Consider the following 16,474-nt stretch of genomic DNA (forward strand, 5'->3'; position numbering starts at 1 on the left):
TTAAGTATTTGGCAAATGTAATGTAGGCCTATGATTACGATGAACTGAACGTAGTCGATCCATTGTAATGTTATAAGAATTGTCTTCATGGAGACCTGTGCTATAATAAGTGTGAGTTAATTAAAGAGTTACCAGAAGTCCTAATGTTAGAAACCTGTTTACACACAAATTAGAGCAGGACTTCTCACTACAAACATAATTTGGAAAATATGAACTGGGTTTTTGTTTGTTTGTGCAATTTAAAAAAATATATATATACATGTTCTGCTGTTCTGCATTTTAAGTAGTCTTTCTCGTCCTATTAAGCATGGCTAAAACTAACTTGCTAAGGCACCCTGAGGGAAGAATGAGCTGCTGGACTCCTGTTAACCCCCGTTGTTGCTTCCTCTCTCTGAGCGAAATAATGTGACTTTGCTCTTTGGTAATTTGGAAGAAATAATGAAGGTCTTAAAACAAGGTTTTGACCAACCCGTTGTTAGTTCTGACATGGGGATCCTCTTCAAGACAGGGCCTCAAGATTCGGTAATAAAGTAGGACCCATCTTAATGAGCTAGTACAAACTGGTTGACACATTGACCATAGTGAACCTGGAGTTCTGCTTCGCCTGGTTGACAATCCAACTTTACTATCAAGAATAAAAATCAACCAGCAAAACGTCAGCAGCATGTAACCAGCATGGCAATAAATACACCACATCAGTGTTACCACTGTTTCTGTCCTAAACTCTAAAAGTTAAGGTATAAAATGAAAATGTATTCGCCTTTTTTTTTTTTTTTTTTTTTAATCTCTTCTGAAAACTCATTTTGTGAGTGTTCCCCGTGATGTGTTCAGAAACTGAATCAGAAATACTTTATTGATCCCAGAGGGGAAACTCTTTAAGACGACGAGACGGAGCTACGGCAACAGGCAGCATGCACATTGGCACATGCGCACTTCCCAATAAATAAAGCGCATAATACTACTACTGCTATTACTTAAGTATAGTAATAATAATAATAAAAAACTTATGTATTTAAATCTTTTTAAAAGCCTGTTGTTAATGCCCTATGCCTAATTTTTACACTTCTACTATGTCTGTCTATTATCTGTTTTATTTGTTTATTTCATGATTTTTAACTTTGTTTTATTGCATTTTATTTTATTTGATATTTGTACTTTTAATTGCATGACTTTACTTATCTCATTGTTACCCTTTGTAGTCCTGAAATGTATTCATCTCGATTTACCCACATTGAGCACTCACAGTCTGTGTTCTGTAGCCCCCCATTTCTATTTCATGATTTATCAAATTATCGCCATGAAACACGCAAAAACACCACAAGATTTAATTATTCTATCATTTATACAGATTTCCAACAACACGGACTCACATAACACACAGGAATTAATAATGCTGGTCAACAGCAGAACAACCGACTGGTGTTTTAGCTTCTGTCTCGAACATCTTCTTCCTGCCGCCCATGCCGGCCTTGTCTTCGATGTTCTTCCTCCAGTCAGCTGTTTGCTTCTCCTGAGAGAAACACATGCAAAGAAAAGCAGCAGCCAGATTCAAATCACTAATAGTAAATTGTTGAGACTCTCTTGTTATTTTGTGCATGAGGAATTATGATTTTCAGTCTGTCTGTTCTGCTGTTGTGATTGCTTGTTATTTAATCTAAAATGCTAGAAAGTTTTGATTTTGGAGATGAAACCACAGAAATCAGAGGAGCAAGAGGAATCAGTTAAACCACAATAAAATGTAATGGAACTGTAATTGTCCTTCAGTCTCTAATGTAAAATCTGAAGCACCCACCTCCTCCTTCACCACCCTCTGGACCTGCTTCAGGTTGGCTCTCAGGTCCATGGACACTTTATGTTTGGAGCCCAGCAGAGCGGCCAGCATGGCGTCGGCCGACATCCGAACCTTCTTCAGGGCCGGCTTCTTAAACTTCCCCTTCAGATTCTGAACCATCAACTTCAGGTCGTCGATCTGACAGAAGACAGTTACTCAGACATCTGTGTGTATCTAAAAACCTGTGGTCTGCTTAAATGGCATGGGTTGTCTCCAAGATGCATCCAAATTTGTAAAATTACGTGTAGCCTAGTAAAACCTTGTAGCCTAGCCTATATATTTTTTATTGTACTTTGTTTCTGTGGACAATGCACAATAAAAGGTGGAGTAAAAAAAATACAATTTCAGTACAAGACTGACAATTTGAAGTTCTCTGACATGTGATTCAAATGATCAGCTCTGTTTTTTATGTATAAAACATGGTGTAGCTGTTAGTCAGCTTGTCTCTGAGCTGTTTTTAATTGATTATTGAATTCAATGAGAGTCTCTGAGTTCAAACCTGCATTAAAACAGACAGATCTGACAGCCTAGAACACACCACTGGGTTTACATGGAAACTAAATGACACTGGTGTTACACTTTACCAGGACACTTTAGAGGACGTACCTCCTTGTTGGTCTTTCTCACTTTGATCTCCATGTCGTATCGCTCGTCGTCCACCAAATCAATCTGCTTGTGAAGTTTCCGGCACAGCTCCTGGTGTTGTAATAGCCAGGAAAAGAGAGAGGTGAAGGATGAGCCTTCAGTAGAAACGTTTTTCACAAACACGGCCAACGTACTAAGCGGGGATCCATTCTCTCAACATTTTTTGTTACAAAGCCTATTTTCTGTCACCTCCTACTCTCTGTGTTTAATAATTTTGTGTTAGAATATAGCATGTAACACAAATTTGAAAAGGGAATTCTTGTACAAAGCCACAGTATTCGCAGACAGGATTTAGTTGGTCTCCAAACATCAAGACTTTTAAAATTAAAGCTGCATTAACTGGGGGACAGAAGTGGAACAAGCTGCAAAAACAACATTGGCATATTATCACCTTATCAAGTTTTGGGTGAACTTGTTAGCAAATACTTTATACATCAAACAGATACAGAACAACATTATCATTAATTTGGAGTTATGTTTCTGATGAATGTTTTAAGAAGCCCAATATTAATTCTCCTTTTAGCTCTGGTTTGGTCTCCACCAACTTCTGAGGGGAATATTTGGCTCTTTAGCTGCTAAATGCAACACTGTGTTCACCAGCTGGTTGCTAGCTTTGTCTGTCTGCCATTTGGTGCTGGCAGGTAATGTACAGTGGGTTTATTAGAACCTTTTCACAGAAAACAGCTGCCTGCTGTGACCGGAAACAAGGTGCGATAAGAGCGGTGAGAGTTAATTAAATCAATACAGCTGTGGGCTGTAAAACCAAAACAATGAGCTGAAAGATACTAAAAAAGCTCCGTAGAGCTGAGGGGAACAACATGTTTATCATTTTATTCATTGTTCATTTAAAAAATATTTATTAAATGCAACTTCAATCACAAAACTGTTTGGTTTGCTGCCTTGGTATTGGATTATTATTATTAGTTGTAATGTTGGAAGTTGTATAGAGTATGCGACTAATAATTGCCCTCCCTATACTGTTCATACTGTAATGTGAATGGATTTTACTGGTCTGTGGTTCCAAATTAAAACACCACTTTATCTTAACAAAACTAGAGTATAACAACAATATGTTTAGGAGCTCCCATGGGATTTTTTGTTTTCCCATGTCAAGGACTCATGGGAGCTGCTGCTGAATGCTAAAAAATAATCAGTATGTGTTTGTTAAAATAATAATGTGTTCAAATGTTATGGGCAAGTACAGTAAATACACACAAACATTTAGCTTAGAGTATGAAATGACGGTGGATATCAGCTCTGCGGTTTTATAAACCTGCCAAGACTAACATCAGCCATGTTTGTGTGGTGAACAGTGTTTCTGGCCTCCACCCAGCATCCAGGTGGTGGAGGTTTACCTGGAGTTCCTGCATGCAGTCTGGGATGGAGAGGGCGGGGCAGTTCTCCTCCATGTGCTTCATCTTCTCCTTCTCGACCTCCAACGACTCCTCCTCCAGCATCGCCCAACCGATCTGCAGCAGCAAGCTCTGAGAGGAAGAGGAGGAGAGAGTTCAGAGCACCAGGCCGACACTGAAGGACGGCCGTGACGAGGTGAAGTCTGGATCAAGTGTTTATGCATGTGTGATATGATATTCAGTGTTGCTGCTGTTTAACTGTTTCTTTATCCTGTATCTTAAAACGTGTAAATACCCCACTTACTCTGTTTGTATGTAATCAGAAACAGAAATACACTGATACACGGATACAGGGAAGATACAGAGGCGTGACTGAAGATGAAAGAATCTGTGAATATTGTGAGTTAAATGAGGTGGAGAATCATTTCACTTTGTATCATGATTTACGACTAATATTGTTTTAATGTTCCTGATGAGAATAGAATTTTAATTGAATTGAATCTTTTTGATAATGTTTTTGCATTTTCTGAATATCCATCTTAAGCATGGGACAGGAGGAGAAAAGTAACATATGACAAATAAATTCCTGAGATTCTATTTTATATGGATTGTAGACTATTGGTTTATGAATTGGATCAAATAAACTGGATGCAGATGTAGTTTTTCTTTTGTTTAGATTTGTGTGTCTTGTGTTTTGGGGGCGGTGTTTGTGTGTTTGTATTTCCATTGTGGGGTATCTCCTGCAGCGTTATTTGCAGGAGGTTTATGTTTGTTTGGATGATGTTGATGTATTGTGCTGTTAGATGGTGGTGGGTTAACATGCCAGAATGTTTGGTTTGTTGTTGGTTAATGTGTCTGAATAATTCCACGAGGGATGGGTCATGTAAATGACCAGACACGAAAATAAAATATTTATTCATTCATTCATTCATATTCATACACTGGATTACAGTGTAAAGTGCTGGTAAAAGCTCAGAGAGAAACATGTATTACACTCCAACATACGATATAAAATACAATATTTTACCAACATAAAATATTATTCTATTTATTTTAGTGTAATTATTTAATGTCAAGTTTTTGTTTTGTTTTGTTTTTTTAAATTCTGCATTTTTAAAGCCTTGCTTATGTATTTTTCTTCTTTTTCTTCCTGTAAATGTTGGTTCTGTGTTGGCTTCATGTAACAATTATTCTGCCAGTCTTGGCAGGAACACTAAGAGATTTTGTTCTTAACATCCTTCAACACAGAAATAATATAAAACTGATTTAAAAACAAGTAAAAGAAATTCTGATATTTTCCCTACCAGTTAAATGACTACAAATATATATTTTGTTCTAAGAGTGGCTCATTAAAATCATGGAGAAAGAATGTGCTGAGCAAATTTAAATTTCTGAAATATACCGTATAGGGCTACAACTAATGATTGTTTTCATTATCGGGTAATCTGTTGATTATTTTTATTAATCTTTTATGATTAATAGATTAATTGTTTAGTCTATAAAATGTCAGAAAATATTGAAACATGCCCGTCACAGTTTCCTGCAGCCTGATGTATTGAATCCAAAGATATTCAGTTTAACATAATATAAGAAAAGCAGTAGTATAGAGATGCAATTGCTGACAAATAATTGCCCTCCCTATACTGTTCATACTGTAATGTGAATGGATTTTACTGGTCTGTGGTTCCAAATTAAAACACCACTTTATCTTAACAAAACTAGAGTATAACAACAATATGTTTAGGAGCTCCCATGGGATTTTTTGTTTTCCCATGTCAAGGACTCATGGGAGCTGCTGCTGAATGCTAAAAAATAATCAGTATGTGATTGTTAAAATAATAATGTGTTCAAATGCTCACATTGGAGAAGCTGGAACCAGGAAATGTTTGTTTTTTTGCTTCATAACAATGACATAAATTGTCATAATTGATTATCAGAATCACTGCTTGTTTGACCTGGTCATAGACAAATGCAGCTGGTGACAATAGGTCACAAGTGTATTGCTTTGTTTTAAGGGGCCACAAGCCAAAAAAGGTTGGGAACCACTTTAGACAACCAACTGACGACCAAGTCAGGTCAAAAAGTAATCACATGATTTATTTATTTGTCGGACTAAAAATTCCAGTTTCATGATTAAAAATCAGTTTCATGAACGTTGACCGTCCCTTTCCTCCGGTTTCTGCCTCATGGTCCGGGCAGTACTCTACTCTCACCCTAAAAACTTCAATCTAGCTTGTGTGCGCAAACAAAACGTGTGAGCGTCTTGTTCATATCATTTCACATCAAGTATCTTGCTGTTATACTATATTGTTTCCCTATTTTCTCATAAAACAGTTAGGAAACTGCTTTTACAGTAGGTACAGTAAGCGCGTAAGTGAATTTATGATGGTGATGATATTTCAGTTCACACCTACATGTTCAGTTTTTAAACACAAATTTGAAAATGAAAAGACTTCAGGCCTTCATCAGCACCATCTTACTTTACCTTCAGCTGATTCCTCCGGCTCGATGACATATTTTTCCTTTAGAGAAACAGGAAGGAAGAAGAAGGAAAATGATTAAGAGTAATTCTGTGAGTTTCGTAGATTCAGAAAGTCTCCTCAGTTCAGATCAGGACTTACTCTGCCATCCTGACTGCAGCTGATTCCTGCCTGCAGAAGAGAGATGAATGGAAACGCCACAGCTTTCTGGTCTGTTTATAGGTGTTGGTTCAGTGTGTGTGTGTGTGTGTGTGTGTGTGTGTGTGTGTGTGTGTGATGGACCAGTAGCAGTTGTCTTCAGAAGCTGTTGGTTGAATTCCAGACAGAGGGGTCGATGGCGGCAGCTGAACCTCAAACAAACGCTTCAGGAATTTTCTTCTGGAAGCATCTTTAGACAATGTGGGACCGAGACAAGGACTCTACACAGTTTTAGTTCCACTTTTTAGGGTTAGGTTTATCTTGGTTAAAGGATAAGGCTGGCAATATTCTATATTGTTCTTATTGTGTGTATCACAGCCTGATGGATCTTCTTCCTCCATTGTTGTCCAGAAACTGTTAAAAACACATCAGTGAGTCTCACTGTTGCATTGGGTGACATGTTCCTTCAACACCTTGAACACACACACACTGTAGTTTATTCTGACTCAGTCCCACACACACCGTCCTGCTGTCCCAAACACTCACTAGAGTACCAAATGTGGATTCATCCGCCGCTGAAAAACAATAAATGCACTATTTCCTCCTGTTTGTTTGATAAAAACTATAGCGAGCAGCTGTTTGAGGAAATTACTGATCTTTTTTAAACTATAATAATATAAACTATATATTTTGGCAGCCGTTTTTTAAAGATTTACATCTTCAATAGGAACCAATGGGCTCGGAGCTGAGGGACAGATGGGAAGTATTATGAAATGCATTAACGCATTGGTTTTGGTCTTTCTATGGGATTTGTGTAAAAGTCTGAGTAAAACCTTATGAGGGAACTGTAAATTACTATCATACTGTGTTCTGATATTACTACAAGTGAAGGATGTAAGTTCGTGACTGAAGGGTTAAAATCCGAACTCTGCTATCAGGAGACAAAGTCTGATATTTATAAAGAGCCATCTGTGATATTTGAAGAGAAAATGAAACCAGCCAACACATGATCTCCTAAAGACAATGAAAGCTCAGTTTCCTAAACTGTGGAGGGATTTTTCTGCTGTCCTTGGTTTCCTTTGACTCAGCTCAGCTGTAGTCTGTAACAGCTGACTGCTCCTTTCATCTGTCTGTGAGTTTGTTTCATTCCTGCTATTTCACAGACTGCACAAATCCATTCATAGCTCCGTAAAAAATAAATATATCTTGCTTGATAGTGACTCACGTAAAAGCAACCATCACGATACTACTTATCTTAAAAGTATTTTATAATACTCTAAAAGCAAGTTGTGCTTAGTGTAAAGAAAGATGACAAAGCAATAAGAGTTTTGATACTTTTTCTTAAATATAAATTAAATAAAATTTAAAGAAGCCAGCTTCAGATGAGAACTGTTTGGAAGGTATACACGCCAGTTAAAATGAAGATAAAAGGCAATAAAAGCTGTTGTTTACAAACTGAAACCATCTGCAAGTCTGACTTTTTGATTTTAATTTTTCATTTGGTTGTAAGTCACAATATGCTGTAACTTCTGCTACCACCAGCAACATAATGGAGGTAAATTAAATGCTGTTTATGGCGCTCAAAGCATCAAAACATGGCATTTGAAGAACTCAGGACGTGCATGTAAGTCATGAACAGTTTTCAATTTTCTCTGAAGTGAAAAAAATAGTCAGACCTGTTCACAAAGAGGTCTGTGAAGAGATGCGTCAACCTTAACTGACATGTTTAGACTCTCAGTCCGATCAATAAAATGTAGCTTAATAAGAGAAGCGTGTGGCTCAAGGTAAAAAGAAACCCCCAACATAATATACCTTCAAAATAAAAGTTGTAAGTGACTGTGAGAGCAGGTGGGACGTGTCGCTGGAGGTGAACCAGAAACGGCCTCCCAGCAGCTGTCAGCTCCAAACTGGGAGGATTTATTGCTCTTACTGGTTCCCATCATATTCAGCTGCTGAAACACCCTGGGAGGGAAGGAGAGATATGCACACATTAATGCTCTAGTTTTCTCAGCTTTTACAACAAATCACATTTCTTCACATTTGTACATCAAAACAAAACAAATAATAACTAGTAGTAATAGTAATAGTAAACTAAATAAAACTAAAACGTGGACATATTGTGAATTAATAAATCTGTATATGTATTCAAAATGCAGATTTAATCACTTTTTCGTGTCTTTTAGGGTTGAATTGTGAATATTGTAGTGTCTGTGAAACCATTTGTCTTTCTTCCTCGCTCATGTTTAGCAGGTTGCAGATTCACCACACGGTGGCGCTGTTCAGTCATTGACAGCCCAGTTCTACACCTGCCAACTGCGCCACCTACAGGAAAGGAAAGTAACAGCAGCAGCAGTTTGCAGATGTGTTAATCTCGCCTCCTACAGGCAAAGAAAGTTATAGATGCTGTAATTTTTTACAGCTATAATGATTTATTATCAGGTTAATTTATCTACATTAATCTTATTTTCAGCTATTTTATATTTTCATCTAACATGTTCATATTATTTCAGATTTTTTTCAGTCTAAAAATATCACACTAAGTGATTTTTGGTTGGGATTTTTGCGATTACACTGTATCATACAAAAACTGTATGAAGCCCCAAAGGCTGCAGTATAAAAAAGAAAAACATAAACATCACTGCTGAGTACACATGATTCAAATATGCCAAATCCCCTGGATGAGATGGTCTACCTCCAGAGTTTTACTTGCAGGTTTGGGCTGATCCTGGACCCACATTCACTCTTAGAAATGTTCATTTCAGCCAGTGATGGTGATGGGAGGCTTTCGTGGATGTTTCGAGCCGTTCTGTGGTCAAGAATGAACTTTTAAACTCTCAGAAAAATTTTTGAAAAATCTGAAATTCCCATGGAAACTGAGAAAACTCCATTTGCTGATGAAGATCATGTGATATGATCAAAAGTTCCAGAACAGCTACTAAATGGACCTTTAGGTGAGACTGTTTTGTCAATAGGTGCTGTCTCCTTTACATGGTCGTGTCCAAACTCCAGTGGTGGAAAGTAACTAAGTACATTTACTCAACTAGGTAGGCTACTTGTACTTTATTTGAGTATTTCCATTTTATGTTATTTTATACTTCTACTCCATTTTGGAGGCAAATGTTGTACTACATTTATTTTCACAGCTTTAGTTTCTAGCTACTTTGCAGAGGCAGATTATTAAAACAAAATACAACCAACTAATAAATTACTATGTCTTTTTATGGATTGAGCCACCCAACAGTATATAAAGTAGTGACAGTGATACTTAGACATTAATGCATCAATAATTATAATCCAGCAATATAATATATATTATTCTGAAATGGGCCATTCTGCATAATGTGTAGGCTACTATAAGTATATCTTAATGCTAATACTTTTGTATTTTTACTTAAGTAAAGTTGTGAATGAAGGACTTTTACTAGTATTTCTACACTGTGGTAGGCCTATAGCTACTTTTACTAGTAAAAGTAAAAGATCTGAGTATTTCTTTCAGAGCTGCAGCTTACACAATGAGCACAGTGTGGAGTCTAATTCATAAATATCTTTGTTTTTTTTATATATATTACAATGCATCAGTGTGAAAATGTGAAAACAATGGGTACACAAGGAAAACTAGGGCTGATCTGCTTCATATTAAATTACATTATGCCCAGCCTGAAAAGCTTTCTTTTAAAAAAAAATAAATACCGGAAGTTATATATTTAGTCAGGTAAAAAAAATTGTTTTATTGTGAACTTACTGACCGGAAGCGATGCTGTGTCATTAGGACTAGCTTGACAGTGGTGTGAAGATGGCGGCGTACAGTCGCACTCAGCTGCTGCTGCTGTTATCGTTACTGTGTCTCTGCGGCTCCGGCTCTGTCCTCGGCTTGAAGGTTGCCAGCGGCCCGGCCGAGCCGCCCAACCCGCCCGTCCTCAGAGCCGCCGATCCCCCGGCCAAGGATGCACCTGCCGCCGTTGCTGCTGCCGCCGCCGCTGGGGCCTCACAGCCTCGAAGGGCGACCGGTTGGAAGCTGTCGGAGGAGGAGGCCTGCCGGGAGGACCTGACCCGCTTCTGCCCCAAACACACCTGGACCAACAACCTGGCCGTGCTGGAGTGCCTGCAGGACCGCAGAGAGGTAAGCGGCCGCCGGCAAAGCTGGTAGGGTTCACACGTTCCCGTGAGGTGATGGGGATCTGCTGGGTGTGTCGCCCCGGTGGTTTGGGTCCCCACCGGCTGTCAGCATGACACCGATGCAGAGGTGAATATCTACACCTGCATCAGTGTCCACACACACTTACACACACACACCAGATTTATTTAAGGCACGAGAAATCCACCTTTTCCACCTGTCTGACACTCCAGAAATTACATGTGTTTTGACCACAAAAAAAAAAAAAAAACATGGGAGAAATATTTAAATTATGCAAAATTACAGAGGAGTAACTTTCACAGGTGTAGTAAAATGCAGTTTGGAGTATTTCCATTTTTTGATGCCACTGTGCTTTTACTCCACCACATTCGTCTGACAGCTGTAGCAACTTTGCAAAATATGGTTTTACCTGCAGAACTGGAGTAATATTAGAAGTCAAATCAACATTGTTACAACATAAAAATTACAGGTACAGTCACACGAGTTTGACATATAAACAGCTGGTGAAAATATAGTAAAGTTACTGATGTTAAAAGGAGACTTTCATATCTTCTGTGGTGTTAGTCAGTCACAGTCTCCCCAATGACCCCCGAACATTTTTCTTACTTATTTAGATTTTTCATGTTTTATTCATTCAGTTACCTGATCAAAAAGAAGGTCTGAACGCTGTTTCAAAGTCGGCCAGGATTTCAAAACATCAGGTGGAGAAACAATTAATCGGTTACTCGATGGACAGAGAATTAACTGACAACAATTCTGATAATCGATTGGTCGTTTTAGTCATTTATCAAGCAAAAATGCCAAACGCTGTCTGGTTCCGGCTTCTCAGATGTGACGATTCGCTGCTTTTCTCTGTTTTATATGATTGTAAACTGGATGCCTTTGGGGTTTTGGACCGTCGGTCGAACAAAACAAGCAATTTGAAGACGTCACCTTGAGCTTAAGATGAATCTATAATAAAAAAATCATCGTAAATTGCAGGCTTAGAATCATTTATTCAGGTATTTGATTGTTTGTTTGTTTAATTATATTCTAAATTACAATCTAAATGCACCTGTGCAACGTGCAGTGCCATCTTAATAGCAAACTGTTCTGCTTAAGGGAAAGGTTTGTGGTTTCAGGTGTTCTCACCTCTGCATGCGTCACAGTTCAGCTGCTTACTGCGACCTCAGCGAAGTAATTATCAACCTGAGATCGGTGTGAAGTGAGTGCATGTGTACGTGCAGTCATTCAGCTGTCACGTGAGAGAAACCAAGTTAAAACCACATATTCTTCCCTCTCACCGCAGCAGTCTGTTTCCAGATTTGCCGCCTACGTGCGCAGATTCATTTCAGACTGTTATTTTGGGAAGTAAGAAGTGTTTTTGTTTTGTTTTGCTAGATTTGACTTCACATAAATCAGCTTGTGTGTGTGTTTACTTGCATCAAACAGCTGCTCATCAGACATGCAGAGAGGAGAGCGTGCACCGTCAACCAGAGCTGAATCGATTAATCGATTAATCGATTATTCAGTTGGCAGCCACTGTGTGAGTTGTGCGGTTTTGGAGTCCACTTGTTTAGTTAATGTGTGCAGAGGGAAACCCTCACAGTGCGGACTTTCAGACGGATCGTTTGGTTTATCAAACTGACTCGTGTGATAAACATTGCCGCTCCATATTCTTCATATATGTTTCCAATCTGTAATCTTTGAAATCGCTGATTTTCCACGTTGTGCTTTTTCTTTCTCTCGGTCTGTTCTGCACACTCGACATCTGCTACGTGTCTGTCCGTCCTGGCAGAGGGATCCCTCCTCCGTTGCTCTTCCGGAGGTTTCCTCCATTGTTTTTATCTGAATCGAGGGTCTAAGGACAGAGGGTGTCATGTGCTGTACAAACTGTAAAGCCCCTTGAGGCAAATTAGTGATTTGTGATATTGGACTAGACTATTTTGATAATGGATTAATTGGTTGGGTTTTTTTTTTTTAAGCAAAAATGCCAACCTTTCTTTGGTTCCAGTGTCTCAAATGTGAGGATTTTCTGCTCCTCTTTGTCTGATGGGATCGTAAATTGAATGTGTTTTGGGTTTTGGACTGTTGGTCGAACAAAACGAGCTATCTGAAGACGCCCCCTTGGGCTCTGGGAACTTGTGATTGGCATTTGTCACTATTTTCTGTCATTTTATAAACTAAATGATTAACTGAGTAGTCGGAAAAGAAAATAGGTTCATCTATAATGACAGTCAGTTATTTAGGTGTTTTCTGTTGGCCTAAAAACAGTCAAATTACAACTCTTACAACAATAGCACATGTGAAATTCACATGTGGGGCTCTTAATAGCAAAATTTTCTGCTTAAGGGAAGGTTTGATGTGGTTTGAGGTTTGATGTGGTTTGAGGTTTCAGTTGGAAAAAACAAGCAGTTCGATGACATCACCACTTGTGACGGCCATTTTTCACTATTTTCTGACATTTTAAAGACCAAATATATAAATCGATTTAATTGAGAAAAAAAAAATATATATAATGATAATGATAATGAAAATGATCATTAGCTGCGGCCCTAAATTCAACAAATAATCATATGGTGATGTTTTGTTGAATGTTGCAGTTGTTTCCTCCCTTCAGAGTTTTGGACTCTGATCTCTTAGAGGAAGACATCGGATGTGATGACAAGTCTGGTGACCCAGTTTAATCTGTCCAGTTATCTCTCAATCAGACACACACACACACACACACACACACACACACACACACACACACACACACACGCAGGGAGAGTTGGATTACTCATCAATCTGCAGAAAAATTACATCTATTTCGTTTTATTTATTTTGTGAAGCCAAACAAGCTGTTTCCTCTACGATACCAAACATCTGTGGAAGCAAGTGGTCGTAGAGAATTACCTAATTGTGAAATTCAGCCACTACTGAACACTTAATGATGAAATTCAAATGCCACTGAATTTATAGCACTGAAATATTTAACTTTTTAAACAAATTTATTTGGTTTGAATTTCGCTCTTTAAAACATTCGGCAGTGGTGCGATTTTAAAAACTTGGTTCACAAATTTAGAAAGTTAATATAATGGTAATTTAGAAAATTCAAATGTCCAATATTTAAAAAACTGTATGCAAGCTGCTCAAATTCAGTTTAAAGGCAAGTCAAAAAATCAGGATGCTCAAATGGGATTCGTTAAATTCAGACACCAAAATTCAACGTTTTTAATTTACGTTCTGTCAGTCATGTGACCCAAATGTCTAAAATACAAGAGGAAGAAGTATCATTGTTCAAGATTGAATTTTGATATATATATATATATATATATATATATATATATATATATATATTTAAATATTGTACAGTTTAATTTAATACCTGAATTTGTGAATCGCACAACACAAAAAACAAGTTTTTGAAATTGCACCATTTTAAATGACCTTATGGAAAGAGGCGGGGGAAACCACATCAATCAAACCACATGAATTCAGATACATGATTTTAAAAAATATATAATAATAATAATATATTTCAATGCTATAAATAAGTATACAGTGGTTACCTTTCTGTTGCTTCTATAAATAGTTGATACATGGTTTATAACACACTATTATTATTATTATTATTATTAATGTATTTGTAATCTACCAACTCCTCCTGTGAAGCAGCAATAAGTGGAGGCTGCTATATAAACAGATAGTAATAATATTAAATACCTTGTCATAGGAGAAGTTAAGTCAGTACGTTAATAAACACTTCAAAATGCCCTTATAGCTGCGTAAAGCATTTATTACATGTTCATATACTGCTTATAAATGCTGAATTGGAGGGTTAAAAAGTGAAGTGTTACCAATCTGCATGTAAACATACATGGATACATGTTTAGTGGTGGCCTGGTGTTTTTTTTTTAACCCAGTACCCGGCACCATGTTGACGTCAAAGCCCCCCACCCCCATTCTGACGTCAACCCTACACACACACACACACACACACACACGCTCCTCCTCCACCGGCCCTGAGCGATGTCCTCTTTACTGAGATAATTACATCGCTTCAACTCTAACAGCTGTGGCCTCCTGAAGAGGTAAATGACTCTTATAAATCTGCCTCTTCTCCAGAGAAAGACACCCCCTCAACACACACACACACACACACACACACACACACACACACAGCCTATCAGCAGCACTGGCAGTGAAGCAGCGTGTGGTTACAGTACAGCGTTTGAGTATTTATTTGTGGTGGTCTAAGCCCTGGAATCCGACACTTGGGAGACGTCTGAGAAAAAGCACCGCGGTTACAAACGAACTGCTGGACAGGAAGTCACTTTGCCTCAGCACAAACAGGCCTGTGGACATTTCCAGTTGTGGTCGTCGAGTCAGTCTGTCACTTACTGACTGTGGACTGACCGAGTGTAAGGATGCTGTGTGGACCGTGGAGCAGTTTCAGTCCACAGTCTGCCTCACAGAGAGTGGGCTGCTTTCTGTCAGTGCAGCTTTTTACTCTGTTGCCAACATTTCCTTTAGGACTGACTGTGATTCTTTCACTACATACAGATGCTGGCTTTTAATCACAATATCACTATGCGGGTGGTTCCCAACCTGGGGGTCGGGACCCCTCACAAGGGCTCACGAGCTGAATTGAAGTGGGGGTGAGGAAACAAAAACTATGACGAGAAATATTCATTGACGACCTGTTTTTCACGATGAAAACGGGACTAAAACTAAATAAAGAGTAACCTTTGAAAATGATGAAATGTATTACTATTTTTGTCAACAAATACAAATTAAATGATAATGTTTTAACTCTAAATCTTATTCAACGCCCAGCATGCATTTGTCCAATCACCGTGTCCTCCTAACTAGTTTTATCAAAATCCTGCTACACAAAAAATCTTTTTTCTAATCATTGCCTTTTCCTTTTTTAAATAGTTTTGACTGTTCAGGCCTCCAGACGTTTTTTGAAACTCAGATGGAAAAATTGCTCTTGACATTTGATATGAAAAATCAAAAACTATCAGCTAAAAGAGGCTTAAAAACTCCTGTGGGTTCATTACTGCTAGAACCTCATTTGAATGACTTTTATTCACAGATGAAAGAAAGTCGGTCTGGTGCCGCAGACAACTGAGGAATTTTGTACAACCAGCAACTGCGTTACAGTAAACCTACAATAAACCTTTTGTTAGCTTAAATGTACAGAGGTCGGTTTCACATTGCCAACTTCTGAGATATAAACATTACCCCCCCCCAGACACAATTAGCCTCCTATCACTTAATCTGGTCTTGTTTTAAAAGCCTTTGATGCAAATGGAACAGCTCTTCATTGAATAATAACTCATAGTCTCACTAATTGGTCATTTTTATCTCGGAGGCCACTGAGGGTCTGTTTCCTCATTACGGTTGTTCCTCTGTCTCTGAAACATTTAGTGGAAATGACGGTTTGAAGTCAGTTTTGGTCTCTGTTCACCTGGTGAACAGAGCGGAGTTAACACGAAGTGCTTTCCTGCAAAGTGACGTGAAGCTGTAAGAACAGCTTCTCCCGCTGTGCTTCCTCTGATAGTCAGGGGTGTTGCGGGAGAGCCGGCGGAGAGCGTACCTGCTGCTTTGTTCACATCAAATTTCTGCCGTTTGGGGGAAAAAACCTGTCACTTTGGTCGTCTTTTTGATGCAAACTGAAGGAACAGTCCAGGAAATGCACTTACTGTGTTTGCCATCTTACACAGTTACACGTAAAGATTGAAATTCATTTAATCTCTGTGCAAAGGCGTACAGGTCTGGCTTAAATATTGGTAGGGACAGTTTTTGTGACCAATAGGCACTTTTGTATGTGTATGCACTTGTTCTCTCTCTATTTCTATGTCATATGCACACACACACACACACACACACACACACACACACACACACACACAGAGTTTGATTC

At 38.4% G+C, this 16,474-nt stretch overlaps 2 protein-coding genes and 1 long non-coding RNA gene across 5 annotated transcripts in view; 1 reads left to right on the forward strand and 2 right to left on the reverse strand.

The window, feature by feature from the left end:
* Positions 1–1,323: 1,323 nt before the first annotated feature.
* On the reverse strand, positions 1,324–6,567 carry LOC122886106 (troponin I, fast skeletal muscle-like). The gene is made up of 6 exons (XM_044218087.1): positions 6,450–6,567; positions 6,314–6,350; positions 3,832–3,960; positions 2,438–2,527; positions 1,793–1,969; positions 1,324–1,510 (listed from the first exon to the last, which is right to left on the reverse strand). The coding sequence occupies exons 1-6, from the start codon at positions 6,455–6,457 to the stop codon at positions 1,385–1,387; spliced, it is 567 nt and encodes a 188-aa protein (XP_044074022.1). The 5' UTR covers positions 6,458–6,567; the 3' UTR covers positions 1,324–1,384.
* Positions 6,568–7,151: 584 nt separating this feature from the next.
* Positions 7,152–10,313, reverse strand: LOC122886298. Of its 2 annotated transcripts, none has more exons than XR_006380320.1 (3): positions 10,193–10,313; positions 8,613–8,768; positions 7,152–8,408 (listed from the first exon to the last, which is right to left on the reverse strand). It is a non-coding gene; the product is annotated as an uncharacterized LOC122886298 (long non-coding RNA). The 2 variants fall into 2 exon arrangements; XR_006380324.1 differs by having other exon boundaries at positions 10,189–10,292.
* LOC122885607 (Golgi apparatus protein 1-like) overlaps positions 10,193–16,474 on the forward strand; it is a 32,382-nt gene continuing 26,100 nt past the window's right edge. For both annotated transcript variants that reach the window (XM_044216959.1, XM_044217049.1), the window contains exon 1: positions 10,193–10,566. In XM_044216959.1, the coding sequence (XP_044072894.1) occupies positions 10,240–10,566 (327 nt within the window). In that variant the 5' untranslated portion in view covers positions 10,193–10,239. The remainder of the gene's footprint in view (positions 10,567–16,474) is intronic.

Source organism: Siniperca chuatsi, linkage group LG1 (genome assembly GCF_020085105.1).
Source record: "Siniperca chuatsi isolate FFG_IHB_CAS linkage group LG1, ASM2008510v1, whole genome shotgun sequence".
Lineage (NCBI taxonomy): Eukaryota > Metazoa > Chordata > Actinopteri > Centrarchiformes > Sinipercidae > Siniperca > Siniperca chuatsi.